The 19,628-nt window shown below is 33.7% G+C and overlaps 2 protein-coding genes across 5 annotated transcripts; both read left to right on the top strand.

Annotated features, from left to right (window-relative positions):
* Positions 1-4,993: 4,993 nt before the first annotated feature.
* su(Hw) (suppressor of Hairy wing) lies at positions 4,994-10,465 on the top strand. Of its 4 annotated transcripts, none has more exons than XM_075289633.1 (10): positions 4,994-5,063; positions 6,003-6,496; positions 6,563-6,721; positions 6,788-7,215; positions 7,305-7,437; positions 7,503-7,560; positions 8,099-8,231; positions 8,302-8,444; positions 8,515-9,257; positions 9,879-10,465. In XM_075289633.1, the coding sequence occupies exons 2-10, from the start codon at positions 6,035-6,037 to the stop codon at positions 10,161-10,163; spliced, it is 2,544 nt and encodes an 847-aa protein (XP_075145748.1). In that variant the 5' UTR covers positions 4,994-5,063; positions 6,003-6,034; the 3' UTR covers positions 10,164-10,465. The 4 variants fall into 4 exon arrangements, with proteins under 4 accessions (XP_075145748.1, XP_075145738.1, XP_075145755.1 ...); XM_075289623.1 differs by lacking the exon at positions 4,994-5,063 and adding an exon at positions 5,078-5,376; XM_075289640.1 differs by lacking the exon at positions 4,994-5,063 and adding an exon at positions 5,090-5,172.
* An 85-nt stretch (positions 10,466-10,550) lies between these two features.
* IFT54 (intraflagellar transport 54) lies at positions 10,551-18,654 on the top strand. Its single transcript, XM_075289608.1, has 5 exons — positions 10,551-11,072; positions 11,128-11,245; positions 11,311-12,821; positions 12,912-13,111; positions 18,468-18,654. Exons 1-5 carry the CDS (start codon positions 10,938-10,940, stop codon positions 18,613-18,615), a joined length of 2,112 nt encoding a protein of 703 aa, XP_075145723.1. The 5' UTR covers positions 10,551-10,937; the 3' UTR covers positions 18,616-18,654.
* Positions 18,655-19,628: the final 974 nt, after the last annotated feature.

Genomic DNA, 19,628 nt, shown 5'->3' with positions numbered 1-19,628 from the left:
CGCTGTGGTCGTAAAAAATGTACAGTCAGAGTTCGGTCCTCAAAGTAATGCCAGATGCCCCTAACGTAGTGGATTACACCCTGGCAAAACCACTTTTCGACAAAAAAGTTTGAAACTCTAATTCCCAACAGTGAGGCGTGGTGTACACAGACCTCGGGGACTAAAAGATATATAGATTTCTACACTGATGGCTCTAAATTGAATGGACAAGTGGGGTTCGGAGTATATTCTAAGGATCTGGAAATTCGAATAGCGAAAAGGTTACCTAATCACTGTAGTGTTTTTCAGGCTGAAATAATGGCAATAAGAGAGGTGGTGAATTGGCTGAGAAGTAATGTTCCAACAAATATTGGCATTAATATATACTCAGACAGTCAACCTGCAATAAAATCCTTGGACTCTGTGTTCCTTAACTCGAAAACGGCCATAGACTGCCGCAAATCTCTCAACGAGATGGCTGAGCAGTACAATGTTCACCTAATATGGGTGCCTGGCCATAGGAACATACCGGGGAACATAGGAACATATCGGGGAAGCAGATGTTTTAGCAAGGCTAGGAACTACCTTACATATACCAGGGGAACTAGAATCTGTTGGTATGCAAACAGATAGCTTTAGATTACTGGCGGACATGGAAAACGTTAACTTAAGCAGGTTGTTAATGTTTTTGGAGCAATCTGGTTGGTTCAACAAGAGTAAATAACAGAGAAGGTTCAGTGGTTAAGACTAGAAGTGCCCATATGTAATAGGTACTTTTAGTTAAATGTGGTATCACAATGGACCGAATAGTCTAAGTGAGCCTGAAATTTAATCGGGCTGCCACTTTAACCTAACCTAGCCTACTCTTAAAAAAAACTAAGTCTTTCACTCTCTTTTTTTAAAAAAATTTGCGCCAAAATTGAATTTTAGAGAAAACTTAAAAAAAGCAAAAACAATTACGCTCTCTTTTATAAAAATGGAACTTTTCAATTGGCGCTAAAATTTAATTTGAGTTTCTTTGCTGAAAAACTAGGAAATCCACCTACAAAGATTTTTCTCTTTAAAAAAAATTAAATTTGAACAAAAGATCCCCTCTTTTTCTTCCCTCATTTTTTTAACCCAATATAAAATTGAATATTTACATAAAATTGCACAGTAAACCTGAAAAAGAAACCAAAGCTCCACGCAAAATAAGTTTGCGCGAAACTCCGCATGAGCAGAAATATAAGTTTGCTCGGAACTCCGCATGAGCGGCACATTACATCTGAAAAAGAAACCGAAGCTCCACGCAAAATAACTTTGCGCGGAAATTGGCATGAAATAAAAACAAAGTTCCATGCAAAAAAAAATTTTGCGTGGAGCTTCGCAGATGTGAGGCATTTTTGACCCCGTGGGCACCTCAAAACCACATTTTCCGTAAAGTCACAAGCAAATCTTTTTTGCATGAAACTTTGCAATGTTGAGGCCTTTTGCTATGGGGACCTCGAAACCCATCTTTATACCCTTCACCACTACTGTGGTACAGGGTATAATAAGTTTGTGCATTTGTATGTAACGCCAAGAAATAGTGGTCATAGACCCTTCTTTTAGTATACCGATCGGTTTAGAATTAAATTCTGAGTCGATTTAGCGATGTCCGTCTGTCTGTCTGTCTGTCTGTCTGTCCGTCTGTCTGTCTGTCTGTTGATGTATTTTTGTGTGCAAAGTACAGCTCGCAGTTTTAGACCGATTGTCCTAAAATTTGGTATAGGGTTCTGTTTCGGCTCAAAGACGATCCCTATTGATTTTGGAAAAAATCGGTTCAGATTTAGATATAGCTGCCATATATATTTTTCACCGATCTAGTCATAATTGGCGTGTATATCAACCGATCTTCCTCAAATTCCGTACATCCGAATATTTTATGGGTCTCGAAAAACTTGCAAAATATCAGCCAAATCGGTTCAGATTTAGATATAGCTCCCATATAGCTTTCGCCCGATTTACACTCATTTGCCCACAGAGGCCAATTTTGTGCTCCGATTTAGTTGAAATTTTGCATAGGGAGTAGAATTAGCATTGTAACTATGTGTGCCAAATTTGGTTGAAATCGGTTCAGATTTGGATATATCTCCCATATATAGCTTTCGCCCGATTTACACTCATATGACCACAGAGGCCAATTTTTAACTCCGATTTAGTTGACATTTTGCACAGGGAGTAGAATTAGCATTGTAGCCATGCGTGCCAAATTTGGTTGAAATCGGTTCAGATTTAGATATATCTCCCATATATAGCTTTCACCCGATTTACACTCATATGACCACAGAGGCCAAATTTTAACTCCGATTTAGTTGAAATTTTGCGCAGGGAGTAGAATTAGCATTGTAGCTATGCGTGTCAAATTTGGTTGAAATCGGTTCAGATTTAGATATATCTCCCATATATAGATTTCGCCCGATTTACACTCATATGACCACAGAGGCCAATTTTTAACTCCGATTTAGTTGAAATTTTGCACAGAGAGTAGAATTAGCATTGTTGCTATGCGTGCCAAATTTGGTTGAAATCGGTTCAGATTTAGATATAGCTCCCATATATATGTTTTTCTGATTTCGACAAAAATGGTCAAAATACCAACAATTTCCTTGTAAAATCGCCACTGCTTAGTCGAAAAGTTGTTAAAATTACTCTAATTTTCCTAAACTTCTAATACATATATATCGAGCGATAAATCATAAACAAACTTTTGCGAAGTTTCCTTAAAATTGCTTCAGATTTAAATGTTTCCCATATTTTTTTACTAACATTGTGTTCCAACCTAGTGCACTAGCCGACTTAAATTTTGAGTCTATAGATTTGTAGAAGTCTATCAAATTCTGTCCAAATCGAGTGATATTTAAATGTATGTATTTGGGACAAACCTTTATATATAGCACCCAACACATTTGACGGATGTGATATGGTATGGAAAATTTAGATCTACAAAGTGGTGCAGGGTATAATATAGTCGGTCCCGCCCGACTTTAGACTTTCCTTACTTGTTTTTATATATTTTTAACTATATTTTCCCATGTTGGAGGAATGGCAAAATAACCACTTCCTCATATTGCCATGATGGAGAAAGGGGGGTCATGCCTGTGAGGGATTATCATCTACCACCCCTATTCTCAGTCCAACGTTGTAGAGAGAGGGATGTTTGCAAATGGAGGCATATACTTCTCCCATCCCAGGTCTCCTTAATTTCTCACCAGAAAAATAAAAAGTTTGCAACATGCAAACCTGCAATAATTGTGGTGATTAGACACATTTAGCCGCAGATACCACGATGCAAACATTTTATATTGGCACAAATTCTGAAAGAAAAAGAAAAAATTGTTTAAATTTTATTTCATAAATAAGTAATATAGCATAGACTCAAATATACTCAAATATAGAGTCTATGCTTGGAACGAAATCTGCAACATAACCAAAATCCTGAAAAGAAATAGAGAAGAAAACCTGCAAATATATATAATAATACTGAAAAGAAAAATTAAAATCGTGAAAAGAAAAAGCAAAATTATGAAAAAATATATTAAAAAAACTACAAAACATGAAAACAAATTACTTTACCAATTTTATAAAAAATGTGATTGCGTCTTCACGAGTTTGACATTCTTACTGACATTCTGCAATTCATTCACAGAATTGACATATTGCCTCTACTGTGAATGAAACTTTTTTCGAAAACTCTCTTAATTTCTCTTACGTATGAAATTAAAAAATTATTCGTTGCTTCTCGAAGAAATTCTATTTTCTACGGTCTATGCATATACCTTTCACAATTTTAAGCATAATAACTATGTTTTCAGCTTGGCATTTCACAAAATATAAAATGGCTCTTCTAACGGTAGTGATGGCAAAATACATTCACGTACATTTTGTACTGTTTGATATGTTTCCCCCATGACAGTTGGCGATTGTTGTAGTGACATTTACGAGTGCTGGCAGGGTGTTCACCAAAATACCTTTCACAATTTTAAACGAAATAACTATGTTTTCAGCACTTTATTATCGTTTTTATTTAAACAAATTATAATAAGATAGTGTCACTTACGAGTCTGTGTGGTAGCGATGAGGATGAAATAAAACTTTGAAATGCTGGCAGGGCTATAACTAGTCTTGTGTCGTTCCGGAAAGAGATGGAACGATTGTCACTAGTTCCATCTCTTTCGTCCTCATCGTTCCTTTTGTCATTTAGTTTTATGTTCAACTTACGCTCCATAGATCCGCGGATCGCAATTTGATTTTTTGACTTTTGTTTGATCTATATGACAATTTATTCATTTTGGCGCGTATGTATATTAAATCATTGATTGGTATGCTGCTATTCAATAGAATCATTAGTTCCATTTCAGGCTCTTCACAATACACAAAAAAATCTTAATTTCTTGCAATGAGTTTAGTTACTTCTTTACATTTTCCATTCATTATTTTTTCTTCCTATATTTCTATAAACTATTTTAAGTAATTTTACTCAATTTTTAATATTTTTTGTATTTTTCATTTGACCACGAACTTCGTTGCACAAAGTAAACAATGTCGTATCTGCCTTTAGTAGATGACAAATATAAAAAGCTGGAACGAAAAGGAACGATTTGAAGGAACTAGTTCCTTTGTACAAAAGGAACGACGAGTCCGAATCACTATGATGAACGATTTTGCCCAAGACTAGCTATAACTAATATCTTGTGATGCTAAAATCCTGCCAGTATTTTAGTTCGATTTTATCTCCATCGCCACCACAAACACTTATGTGACTTTACGAGATCAAGTAACTTATTACTATAAATATATAAAATTTTTGATAAAATAATTTGTTTCTGTTGTTTTGCAGCTTTACCTTTTTTGAGTGGATGATGTTATAGGACAATGTCGTTTATTTCTAAAAACGCCAAATTGATATCACTGATCTTGCAACTATCAACGAATATCGATAGAATAACGAATACCGATAGAATAACGAATACCGATAGAATAAAAACAAAAAACGTTTATTTGTGAAAAGTAGCGATCAGTTGGCATTACCGATTGTATTTCACATTTTCCTAGCATAATATTAGGTAAAGAAATTCTACTGATACGAGTGTAAATAAGAAAAGCAATTACAATTCGATACTTAGTGTGAATTTTCCCGAAAAGATGCTATGAATTAACTTTCGAAATTATTAAGTAAAGAACGATCAATAAATAACCAATGACTGAAAAGTGTTTCGTCAAATGAACTTTCTCTATCTCCGACTAGAAGTAAAAATTGAAACAGATCAAGAGCATTTATTTATCTAATCTACATATAATTACGAAGTGGAAAATAAATAAATCGTAGTGGTGTATTATAAAAAATAACTGGAATAGTCACAGGAAAACACTTGGAAAGTATGCAATTCATTTGTAATTTTGTGTAGAAAAATGTGTACAATTGGATTTATGTTTTTGGGGGCGATCTCTTCGTATGTATATACTTACACATCGTCTGTCATGGAATTTATCTAGCGGTGAAAGAGTGTAGGCAATGTATAAGGCCTTATTAGTGCTTATAATCACTTGTGGTCATTTACTTCACTTGTGTTTGAATGAAGGAAACGTCAACAATTCTGTCACAAAAAAAAATTGCTTAAAAATATGGGAACGGAAAATAGTAAAATGATGAATAGCATCAAAAATCCTTATATGTAGATGTAAACTCGTATCAGGCCTCCACGTACCCGTATTTATCGGCTGGATTATAAACTTGTTGCTTGTCAATAACATTTCTGTTTACTCATTCAGTCTCTTTGTGGGCTATTTTCATTGACATATCCAAGAGGGTAAGAAAGAGAGAGAGCTAGATACAATGTAGCGACGCCATTTTTATTATTTGATCGGTGTTTTTAGGCGAGTGTGTTTTTATGACACGACCCGTACTTTCATAGAATATTGGAAGTTGCTGCAATCGTATAGCAACGTCACAGCCCTTGTGATAATTGCCTAAAAGTTTGCTTTATATTTTCTCTTCTTAATAGATATCCTTAGCTGGCCAACATTGAACACCACAATGAGTACCAACAGCAAAATTAAAGTAGAAAAAAAGGATAGCATATCGGCTCCACGAGTTATTAATTTGATAAATGAAAAACAAACTCCAAAATCTGAAGTTGTTCCAGTAATGACTGCCATATCTGTGCCTTTGTGTCCAACCAATACAAATCAAATGAATATGGCCTTTTCAAAACCCAAAGTTTCACCTTCGAGTCTAAAACAAAAGAAAATGGATCATTACCTGATGCATACCGTCAAGGGTGAACAAAATGCTGAAGATGATGGAGAAGAAACGATCAATTTTATTTTGACTGAAAACACAGATGTGGGTACAACGAAGCCTAGTGGAGAAATATTGGAAGAAGTTCAATTGAGTGATGATGCGGATGACGATGAGGTAGATGCTCAATCCGAGAGAACACAGGAAATTGTGGAGCATGTATGTGGAAAATGTTTCAAAACGTTTCGTCGTCTAAAAGTGAGTACCATTGTAAACTTGGTGTAAGTTAAATTACATACTAAATTGATTTGTTTTCCATCTCAGGGCTTGAAAAAGCATTTGGATTATTGCCGCTTTGATAGCGGCTATGACTTGCGCAAACAGGAAATGTTAAGAAATTTGGAGAAAATCGAAAAGGATGCTGTTATTATGGAAAATAAAGATGTGTGTTTCTGCTGTGGAGAAAGTTATGATACGTTTCATGTAAGTTTATACCGTAGCAATAGGTTATTGTGGTCTTTCATTTATATAAGGATATCGTCTCTTCAGTTAGGTCATATAAATTGCCCTGATTGCCCGAAATCTTTTAAAACTCAAATGAGCTATGAACGTCACATATTTATAACCCACTCCGAATTCAGTGATCATCCTTGCACTATTTGCAATGCGAAATTACGCAGTGCTAATCTTTTGAAACTGCACGAAGACCAACATCGTAATCGTGGCAAGCCATTTGCGTGTAAACTTTGTGGAAAGGATTTTACGCGTTCTTATCATTTAAGTCGTCATCAGAAATACAGTTCATGTTCGGCTAATGAAAGTGACACCATGCAATGTAAGGTCTGTAACAAATCATTTTATCGTTTGGACAATTTGAGGGCCCATTTAAAGCAGCATTTGGGAAATCATGTAACTAAGAAATCGGAGTATATGTGTCCAATTTGCAAAAAATGTTTTTATAGCTTGTCGACGCTGAAGTAAGTACCTCAAGAACAATTAAATATTAATCAAACTTATTTGCATCAGAATTCGTGATTCTTATCAATTCAAAACTCCATCGTTTTAGTATCCATACACGTACACATACTGGAGAAAAACCATTCGATTGCGACTTGTGTGAGAAAAAATTTCCATCATTGGTAGCATTGAAAAAACATAGACGTTATCATACCGGCGAAAAACCATACACCTGTTCAGTCGTGAGTATTCTTCGAAGCAATTCCTTTGTTTAATATTTCTACATTATATATGTTTTTTCTTACAGTGCAAGCAATCATTTGCTGTTAAAGAGGTCTTAAATCGTCATATGAAAAGACATACAGGTAAATCGCTTATTTTACCGCTTCCATACTAAATTATTCAATTTATATGGTATCTAAATTGTGGTGATATGAGCCAAATCATGTGCAACTCCAGCTTCCGAACAGTTCGGATCATCTTCGATTTCGATTTGATTCCTTGAGGTTCAGGGATTTGCTGGGAAATACTTAATTTTTCAGCTTCCGCATAATTTTGATAGTGTAGTCTATAATGTCTAATAAACTTAGCCGATCTCCAGATTTGGCTAATAGGGCTTCAAGAAGGCTAATTTTTTATTCATTCTGCTGGAATTCGGTACCTTAAATTAATGTCCGATTACAGCTCTTTCGCTTTCAGCACATGATCCTCATGAATTTTCGGAAATTAAATACTTAAATAAGAGGGTGTAGTTGTCCAGAGGCATGTACAGATTGCTAATGTCAAGACCGCCTGTAATGAAATTTCAAGAGTATTTCTTGTATGCGTTCCATGGCGGAGGGAAAGAAAATAGTTTGTATATGTTTTTCAATTGAATATTTATCATTTGATTTTTTATTTAAGGCGAAAGAAATCATGTTTGCACAGAATGTGGAAAATCATTCATACAAGGTACACAATTACGCACTCACGTAAAGACCCATATGAGACCTTTTCCTTGTGACAAGTGTCCAGAAAAATTCAAGACTTCGAAACAGTAAGTAAACGTAAATCCACGTTGGGCAAAAATAATTTTTTACTGACTAAAACTGAAAAATATTTTTCAGGCTCGAAAAACATTCAAAAAATCATAATGATGGTGTAAAACGCAGAGGTCGAGCCAAAATGGCTAAAAAATGTCAAATTTGCAAAAAAGGTTTTAAAACTGAAGTGGAATATGACAAACATATGGAAGCTGGCAAACATATAAGTAAGTTTGTTTTATCAATAGGTTTATTATTATTTTTTTTTTAATCCTCTCACCTTTTATCTCCCTCTAGCTCCTGGTCAAAAACGCAAACGTAAAAATCGTACAGATTGTGCAGTATGCAGAGAAAACTTTGATTGTGTGCAAAGTTTACAATTCCATATACTTAAAGTACATCAAGAAGATCCCGAAACCTTTATCAATGAAGATCCATTTGGTGACCATAGCGAACCGGAGGAGACAACAGTAGAATCTCCACCTCCGATTCCCGCACCGAAAATAATCAAAATCGAAGATTCTCAAGGACAACGTATAGAATTTGTAACAACCAATAGTGATGGCGAAATTTTGAACAGTAGCATTGAAGGACTAACTAGTCAGTGTATTGTTCCGACTGCACCGAAGAAAGCCATAAAGGACTCAAACAATGATGTCGAAATACTAGAAGAATTCATAATCAACGATGGTCCCAGAACTACAAATGCATCCGGGGAAACTATTATTTTATCTAATGAAGCATTTACAGTGATTCCCTTGGAATCAAATGGCGGTATTATTGAGTCCGTGACGACAAATACAATTGCAGCCAAAACCTTTAAAACTCCTGAGCCTAAAAAAGAACGTAAATCGTTGGCTGAAAGTTTGGCAGCTGCTATTGCAGAGGATGACGATTTAACCCATTTCAGTACAGATGACGAAGAAAAATTGAATGAAGAAGATTTGAAATTAAAAGATAATGTTTGCAAGCTACTTGATATGTTGGTGGATTCGGTGACATTGAAAAAATTTGGATGGCCAGATATATCTGAAGAAACGGTATGTATATAAAAAATAATTGACACGACAAATATATATTTATTTATTCCTTTATTGTAATATAGAGCTTTCAAGGCCAATTAACATATTGGGGTAGATTGAAAAGAGGTCCATGGTAATCATGACGGACTTGCTGGGAAAGGGTCATTGATTCAATACCAATTTCGGGCTAACATCAGAAAGGTTTTCAGAGGTCATTTGACTTCATTTAGTAACGCTGGTGGCATTTAAGAATGATTGAAAAATTATTAGGTTAGGTTGAGAAGAGGTCTCAGAATGGCACCGCTTTATGGTGACAGACAAATACATTGGCTTTGTGTGCGCTCTGATACTATTATCCTCGTGTTACCCTATTTGTAAGAACTACAATGGTAATCATGGCTGCCTTGATTATAAAAGGTCAATTGATCTAATACCAATTTTGGCCGAACATCAGAACGGTTATCAGCGGTAGTTTATCACATTTTAGTAACACAGGTGGCATTTCAGAAATTTTCTTTAAGTGGTATCAAATTTATTGTGATGTACTCTTCGGCCTCGGCTATAAAAACGAGAAGTAGATTTTAGTGATCGTTGTCTTAGTTGTTGTTATTTGTAATTTCCTCTATTATTTCTTTATAGGTACTTTGCAAAGTTATTGAAAATTGCGGTCATGATCTTTCGACCGATCAACACAATTATCAAGATTGGGACTATGCAAGCCGCATGCGTGAATATGTCAAATTGCTATTTACTGTGGTCATACATAACGAGTCTATAAAAGAGTTATTAAACAATTATCCCATAGATGAAGTCATAGAATATGTTCTAGGAAATGATGATGATGACGACGATGATGATGATGAGGATACTGAACTGCCGCCTATCAAAGAAGAAAAAGATGATAAGAAATCAATTAAAAAATAAAAAAATAAAACGAGTAAATCCCAAATACAAATGTGATTCAAGAAAATGTACTCAATTTGAAATTTTTAGAGCAATATTTTTTGTTGTTGTGTTTGGAACATACACAAGTGAATGTTATGTTAACCATTGATGCCTTTTTCCATATATAAAAAAAAAAAAAACAAATCTAATTTATATATAAATATTATATAATTATTTTAAGATATTTTTAATATGAATATATTAAAATTCTTTGATTTATAAGATATTTTTAATGTTAAGTTTTTTTTAAAGCAATAAAACATATTTTCTAACAAGGCAAAGGTATTTGGATTTTCCAAAAAATGTTCATTAAATATTGTGTCTTGCCATTTGTAGAAGTCAATGCTAGGAAATTTTCTTCAAATTGTTTTGTTTTTCGGTTTACAAATATTTTTGCTACATTTACTAAGGAAATTTTTAAAACCGCATTGCTATTCAGAAATAATTTTTCCTATGCAACAACGATCTCTATTGGGGATTGCCTGCAATGTAAAAATAAAAAAATGCCAAGAGACAAAATAATGACGACGTTGGGATACGACATCTACTGGGCTTTGCCAGCAATGTAACAGCGACATCTTGTTACAACATCTTTTATGTGTTTTCGTATATAATTGGCAACTCGAATTTAATTCAACAGCTGTTTTGTTGCAAGCCGTTACTTAGGCAACCGTAATGTTAGCATTAGAATAAATCATCTAAGAGAAAATTTTGTTTGCTTCTATTTTTTGGGAGAAATACTAAATTTGTAAAATGGCTGAAGATATAAATCCGGCCGTAATAAAACATACACAAGAAACTTTGGGAAAATATGTAAAGAAACCTCATTTAACAGAAAAACTTCTCAAGAAACCTCCCTTTCGGTTTCTACACGATGTCTTTGCAGTGGTAAGAAATAACATTGCGTGGTTTCTTCTGGCTTCACATTTTATTTTATTTCCAGGTTATAAGAGATACAGGGTGCTTTGAAGGTCTCTACACACCAGATGAACTTAATTCCGATAACATTAAAGATCGTGATGATAAAATGCGTTTTCTACAAAAGATGATTGATGTTGTTAGTAAGTTTAACGAACAGAGGTAAAAATCTTAAATTAATTAATTAATTCTATTCCATTATTCAAAGGAATTTGCACAAATGTTCCCATGACAGTGAAGACCTCAAAAATTGTTGCCGGCCATGAGGCTGAAAAGACAAATGAGCTATTACAACTAATGGGGAAGATAATAGAGAATAAATTAAATTGGCAACCAGCAGTGGAGCAAGTGTTAAAGGGTAAGGAATTAAAACCTCCGGGGGAGAAAGCTAAAGAAAAGCCCAAAGATAAAGAAGCTCTAAAAACCAAGGACCCGAATACCAAAACCAAAAAGGACCCAAACAAAATTAGCAAACAAGCTTCTGTGACAAAAGATGATAAAATCAAAAAACCAAAGGAGAGGGAGAAATCCATAACTCCTAATGCGGCTAAGGATAAAGGTTCCTCATCAAAGCCTTCGGCCAAATTGGAAGACAAAGCTACGAAAAAATCCAAAGAACCATCAGCTAACAAGAAGCTTTCTAAAGCCGATTCTCAAAGCAGCAATAAGAGTATATCACCAAATAAAGAATTAAAAAGGTCAGCAAAAATAAAAGAAAAATCAACACCAACACCTGAAGCAGTACAATGTGCACATGATGATGAAACCAAGCTGCAATCAATGGAGCCCAAACGAAAAAATAGTATGACACAAAATCCTTTGATCAATAGTAAGACAAATGAAGAATTATTTGGTCCAACTCCTGCACAGGAGGAAAAAATGGAACAAGTCTTATTTGGAGATGGCAAGATTGTGGGGAGTCCATCAAATTCTCCAAAGCAACGGCCAGGTAGTAGGAAATCATCAGGAAAATCCAAAAATCCTCAAAAAGAACAGGCAATGGAATTAAAATTAGAAAATCGTGAAGAAAAAGTGGGTACTTTGAAAAATGAAGCAATGGAGCAAAGCGCCATAGACGATCCCAAGAATAAACCTTCTTCAGGAGAGAAAAAGAACCAGAAGGATTTCGAATCTAATGAAAAAGATATTGCTTTGTACCATAAGGAAACGCCAAAACAAGAATTGACAGAAATTAGTTCTTCACAGAAAAACCTCGAAAGTTCTCCAAAACTTGAGGATCTACAACCCCTACCAGTAGCCATTGCCGCTGGTATTGTTAAGAACGATGTTAAACGTGAATCAACATTCACACGAGAAAACTCTCAAGATTTGCCAAATAAAGTAAATAGACCGCGCACATCACTGAGACCTCCCTCGGCGAGACCACCTTCGGCAAGACCGGGAGCACCAAGAAGACGCGATCGTAATGTTGAGATAATTCTACAGCCAAATGATCAAATTAAAATGTCTGGTATTCAAGTAAAGTTGGAAAATTTTGGTGATTTAGATGATGATGGGGAAAATCTTGTAATTATTGAGAATACTAGTGATACGGTAAATGGAGGACTAACGCAAGATATAGACGAAACTATGAAACTCAATGAGAACAGTGTATCAGAATCTATGGAACAACAAGGTCATTTGGTTCAACAGATTTTAGAGACTCAAAAAGAGTTGACACAACAAAAAGATATTACGCAGCAGATTAAAAATGATAAGGTATTTGAAATTAAATATTTTATTCATGGCATAATTTAAACAATTATTGAAACAATTGTTTTTGTTTTGCTTTTTTTTTTGTTTTAATAGGACTCTGCCAATGGTATGGTAATGAAACAAACTTCAATGAACAATTTACGCGATGTTATTCAAGGTCTTACGAAATCCGTTAATCCCCTTGGAAAACTAATGGATTTTATACCAGAGGATATTGATGCTATGCAATTGGAATTTACAATGTGGCGGGATACTTACACGCAAGCATCCAATCAATTGAAACGTGAGAAAAGGTTTGTATTACAGCATTATTTGGTGAAAAGAGAAATTGGAGTTATTCTACGATTTTTATGAAAATTAGCAATTCCAATTTTTAGTCTTCACAGAAATTCTTTTTTTCTGATTCAATCACGATCCAATTGATTTTTTAATTGAAATGTCTTCAATCACTAAAATGATAGTATCAAAATCACAGTTTTAATTGGGCACAAATTAATTAATTAATTAATTTCATTAGAAAATTAAAATAATTATTTTAATTGATTCAGTTAAAATTTTCAACCTCAATTAAATTTTTGAAAGTCATTTAATTTTTTTTTTAATTAAAAGCGTAACTATTTTCAGTCACTTTCTTAACTGACTTGATTATTTTTAGTTTGATTAAAAAAGAGATTGTTTCAAATAATTTTTTATTAAAAATTAACAAAAAAATTTGCCAAAATTTTTGTTTTTTATATCCTAAACCACATAGTGGTCAGGATATAATAATTTTGATCTGCCAAAAAAAAATGTGCCTACCAGAAAATTGATTTTAGACCCCATAAAATATAGTATACCGATCGACTCAGAATCACCTCCTGAGTCGTTCTAGCGTTTGGTGTCCGCCCGTCCGTCTGTCCATGTATTTGTTGTTCGCAGGATTCCGGTCGCAATTATTAACCGATTTTGATGAAATTTGGAACAGGATGAAAAATTTTCTTTCTGAGTAATCCCGAAATTAATTGATCCAATTGATTTTTTAACTGAAATGTCTTCAATCACTAAAATGATAGTATCAATCACAGTTTTATTTGGGCGCCAAAAAATACTTGATTAAAACATTAATTGATTTCATTAGAAAATTTAAATGCATATTTTAATTGATTCAGTTAAAAATTTTAATTGAGGTTGATTGCGAAATTCAATTAATTGATTTAATTAAAAACTTAACTATTTTCAATCACTTTCTTAACTGAATAAGTATTTTTAGTTTGATTAAAAAATTGATTGTTTCAAATAATTTTTTTATTAAAAATGAAAAAAATTTGCCATAATTTTGTTTTTTATACCCTAAAGCACATAGTGGTCAGGGTATAATAACTTTGATCTGCAAAAAAATGTACCTACCAGAAATATTGATTTTAGACCCCATAAAATATAGTATACCGATCGACTCAGAATCACCTCATAAGTGGTTCTAGCGCTTGGTGTCCGTCCGTCCGTCTGTCCAAGAATTTGTTGTTCGCAGGATTCCGGTCGCAATTATTAACCGATTTTGATGAAATTTATAACAGGGTGAAAAATTTTCTTTCTGATTCAATCACAAAATTATTTGATCCAATTGATTTTTTAATTGAAATGTCTTCAATCACTAAAATCATAGTATCAATCACAGTTTTATTTGGGCGCCAAAAAATACTTGATTAAAACATTAATTGATTTCATTAGAAAATGTAAATGCATATTTTAATTGATTCAGTTAAAAATTTTAATTGAGGTTGATTGCGAAATTCAATTAATTGATTTAATTAAAAACTTAACTATTTTCAATCACTTTCTTAACTGAATAAGTATTTTTAGTTTGATTAAAAAATTGATTGTTTCAAATAATTTTTTTATTAAAAATGAAAAAAATTTGCCATAATTTTGTTTTTTATACCCTAAAGCACATAGTGGTCAGGGTATAATAACTTTGATCTGCAAAAAAATGTACCTACCAGAAATATTGATTTTAGACCCCATAAAATATAGTATACCGATCGACTCAGAATCACCTCATGAGTGGTTCTAGCGCTTGGTGTCCGTCCGTCCGTCTGTCCAAGAATTTGTTGTTCGCAGGATTCCGGTCGCAATTATTAACCGATTTTGATGAAATTTATAACAGGGTGAAAAATTTTCTTTCTGATTCAATCACAAAATTATTTGATCCAATTGATTTTTTAATTGAAATGTCTTCAATCACTAAAATCATAGTATCAATCACAGTTTTATTTGGGCGCCAAAAAATACTTGATTAAAAAATTAATTGATTTCTTTAGAAAATTTAAATGCATATTTTAATTGATTCAGTTAAAAATTTTAATTGAGGTTGATTGCGAAATTCAATTAATTGATTTAATTAAAAACTTAACTATTTTCAATCACTTTCTTAACTGAATAAGTATTTTTAGTTTGATTAAAAAATTGATTGTTTCAAATAATTTTTTTATTAAAAATGAAAAAATTTGCCATAATTTTGTTTTTTATACCCTAAAGCACATAGTGGTCAGGGTATAATAACTTTGATCTGCAAAAAATGTACCTACCAGAAATATTGATTTTAGACCCCATAAAATATAGTATACCGATCGAATCAGAATCGTTCTAGCGCTTAGTGTCCGTCCATCTGTCCAAGTATTTGTTGTTCGCAGGATTCCGGTCGCAATTATTAACCGATTTTGATGAAATTTGGTACAGCGTGTTTTTTGGGCACAAGGACGAAAGCTATTGAATTTGGAAGAAATCGGCTCAAATTTAGATATAGTTCCCATATATATGTTTCGCCCGATTTCGACAATGGGGTCACGTTGCGCTTTTTTACTAAACGATCGTCGTCAAATTTAGCACAAAGTAATCTTTTTCATCACCCTTCAAGTCTGCAAAATTTCATCGAAATCGGTTCAGATTTAGATATAGCTCTCATATATACACACAAAAAAAAATTCTGATTCAATTACGAAATTAATTGATCCAATTAATTTTTTAATTGAAATGTCTTCAATCACAGAAATGATAGTATCAATTAAAAAATTAATTGAAGGTCAATTAAACAATTTATTGATCCAACTAAAAAATTAATTGATACTATTATTTTTTGTGAATGATTTTTGTTTCAATTAAAAAATTTGTTGAACCAATTAAATTGTTAATTGAATATTTTTTAAAACTCAATTAAAATTTTAATTGGAAAATTTTTCGTGAAATTTTTTTCTGTGTATGTATCGCCCGATTTTCACAAATTTTGCCGTAAAACCCTGGTTTATCAACCGATCTTACTCAAAGTTAGGTTGCACTAACCTTCTATAGTGCTAACTATATGTGCAAAAAATCATAGATATCGGTTTAGATTTAGCTATAGCTCCCATACATATTTATCGACCGATTTTGACAAATTTGGCCGTAAAACCCTTATTTATCAACTGATCTTACTCAAAGTTGGCTAGATCGAGTCATCTGGAGTACTACACCCAAAGAAATTTGTTAGTAGGGACAGCAGAAAGTCTGCTGAAAAAGGGACAGCAGTCACTGTTTGCTGAAATAGCAAACATTTCCTGCTATTTGAAGCTCGATTATACTAAAACATGTTTTATTTTGGCTAAAACAAATAAAAATGTCAACTTAGGAGCTATCCTAACATAATTAAAACAATATTTTATGAATATCTATAGTATTTGACCAAAAATCTGAATATTTATCGAATTGAGGCATAACAGCAAACAAAATGTTTGCTGATCGTATTTAGGAGCTTGTAAGTATATTACAGTGCAAAAATATTTCAAAAACTGCTTTTGGTTCTTAAATATGCTTTGGGGAAAAATTTATAACCTAAAAATTTTATAAATTGTTGTTCATTTGGCCCTGAAGTGAAAAAATATAACAGCAGACATCGACTGCTGTTTTTAGCAGACTTTTTTCTATGAGTGTAGCTGTATGTGCAACATTTCATTGAAATCGGTTCAGATTTTGATATAAATCCCATATATATGTTTCGCTGGATTTTTTCAAATTTTGGCCATAAAACTATTGTTTTATCAACCGATCTTACTGAAAGTTGGCTTACTTTAATCTTCTATGATACTAAATATGAGTGCAAAAAATCATGGAAATCGATCCAGATATAGCTCCATATATATGTATTGCCAGATTTTTAAACATTTCCCCTAATAACCTTATTTTTGACCATAGTTGCCTTATTTATTATCCGATCTTACTGAAATTTAGCACAAGGCAATCTTCTGTAATGTCAACCAAATCTGCAAAGCGCAATCCGAATCGGCTCAGATTGTTGTTGTAACAGTTTTTAATGTAACATAATTTCATCCATTTGTTCTATGCTTTGGTACGTCAACTGGTGTCCAGATCTAGGAACTCTGCGACAAGGGTGGGGTGCGTCCAGAGTGATCTGGTGGTGAGTCAGCTAGATTTACCTGAACAAACGAAAAGGTGACGTGTGTCATGTGGCCCTTGGTTACAGATGGGACACACGTCAACTACGCTACCAACAATCACTGATAAGTAGGAATTGAGGTGGCTGCACTTGCCTGAATTAATTGGACTAAAACCACCCCAGTCTGCCGTGGGAGGTCTCTTTCCTCCGGTGCTATGGGCGGTGGTCGGACTCTGAGAACAGGATTAACCTTGTAGCTTCTCACCGCTTCAGCTACAGTATCCTCATGAATCCTGTTCAGACCTGTCTGATATGCTGCCTGATCTAGAGGCTCAATTTTGTAACGCTGGATCTCGCGCTCTAGAAGGTTAAGATCAACCCTAACATTCCTGGGTGGAGATTGCCTATCTACAAGATGGATGACAACTTCGATAGCAACCCAAGAGGTACTGCTTTGACAACATGTAATTGTGTCGACGCGGGATGATCTTGGTCTCCGCATAAAGGTGATCCAGGGGTGTACTGCGGAGACATCCTGTTACAGTTCTAAGGGCAGCTATCTGACAGGTCTGGATGTTGTTCCACTGCGTGTCGCTTTTTTGAGGTGTACACACTGGCGCTGCATAGTTTACCACTGACCGGCCAATCGCCTTATAAGTAGTCAGAAAGGTTTCTTTGTCCGCACCACAAGTGCTGCCAGCAAGTGACTTGAGGACATTGTTTCTACCGCAGGACCCAACACTTCGTTCCTGCCTGTAGGGACGTATTCTCGATGTCTCCGAATAGGGTGGCATTGTTGATCGTATCGAATACCTTCAATAGGTAAAGCGCCACGAGGGCAGTCCTATGACACGGCTTGGGCTGGTTGATTCACATACTAATATGTGTCGAAATGGCATGCAAGGTTGTCGTCGTGCTATGTACCTTACAGAATCCATGACATAGCTGCCATATATATGTATCACCCGTTTTTTCAAAAATATACCCCTGACAACTTTAATTCTGACCATAATCAATCAATTGAATCAATTAAATTTTTAACTGAATATTTTTTAAAACTCAATTAAAAATTTTCGTGAAAATTTTTTCTGTCAACTATCATTTCTATTCTTAAAGACATTTTAATTAAAAAATTAAATTGGTTCAATTAATTTCGTGATTGAATTAGAAAAAACAAAAAATTTTTTTGTGTGTATTACAAAAATCACAACAAAATCAAAATTGTTTTCAATTTCTTATTTCAGTCTCACCGAATCGGCTACTGAACCCATGAAGAATCAATTATTACAAATCGAATCGAGTATTCAGGAATATATGGAGATGATTGATGCTAGTCGTGTTAAAATATTACAAAACAACGATAAAATATTAAAAATGTTAACAAATGCATAATAAAGTTGAAATTTTGTTTACTCGTTAGTATGACAGCAATGTTCACGTATGTATTGTGTCATCAATTTCACAAAAATTATTTTGTCAATAATTTGTTTGTTATTTCTTAATTCTTCAAAATGGATGATGATTTGTAAACATCTGCAAGATACGCCTTTATGGTAAATAAACCGATTTGTTGATTTTTATCATTATTCATCATCAGAATTTGATCAAAACGAAAAGCATATAATTATTAATACAAATATATACATACATACATAATGAGTTAAATTAATAAATAATACATATTATTTATCACTGTTATAATTAATTTTGTTTATCATTTTAGTCAAAATTGTGAAATTTTTGGTCAGCTATACATATGGATGGTCTCATGATTGCTGTATTTAAAATTTCGCTATTTAATAGAAATGCTATCAGACACGAATTGTTACCAAGTTCATACTGGTATATACCCAGCAAAGCCTGAGTAAGTAATTGATGTGAAATCTGTTTAGCAAGATCATTTGTTCCGTACCCCCGGTTTTCATGAGTACTACCATCCACAAAATATTTTTTTATTTCTGGTAAAATGTAGTAATATGTTGCACCCGCTTACAATTTAGCTGCAGGTAAGTACTTTTCCTCAGGACATAACCTTGCAAAAGTACACCCAAAAACCTCGAACCCACTATAAAAGAAAAGTATTTTTATGTTAGCCTGATATCAATGCAGGCTGGTCTAATGCCCTAATTGTCCAAATTATTACAAAATTTATTCGAGCTTATTAATTAAGGGAATTTATACTATTAAGTTATTGAAAAGAAAATGCCAGATACCAATCTACACAAGCCTGACTATACACATGTTTCATCGCTGGCTAATTCGAATTTCCATAGATTACAAGTCACCAAAAGCATTTGGCGTTATTACAAATAAATATAAAACTATTTTTTATGGAGTTCAAGCGTGATTACATTATATTCAACTGTGAAAGCGAAGCGACTCAAAGTGAACGAAATATTTGTCAT

This window comes from Haematobia irritans, chromosome 1, assembly GCF_050003625.1.
Source record: "Haematobia irritans isolate KBUSLIRL chromosome 1, ASM5000362v1, whole genome shotgun sequence".
NCBI lineage: Eukaryota > Metazoa > Arthropoda > Insecta > Diptera > Muscidae > Haematobia > Haematobia irritans.
This window is presented reverse-complemented; position numbering and strand designations above follow the sequence as displayed.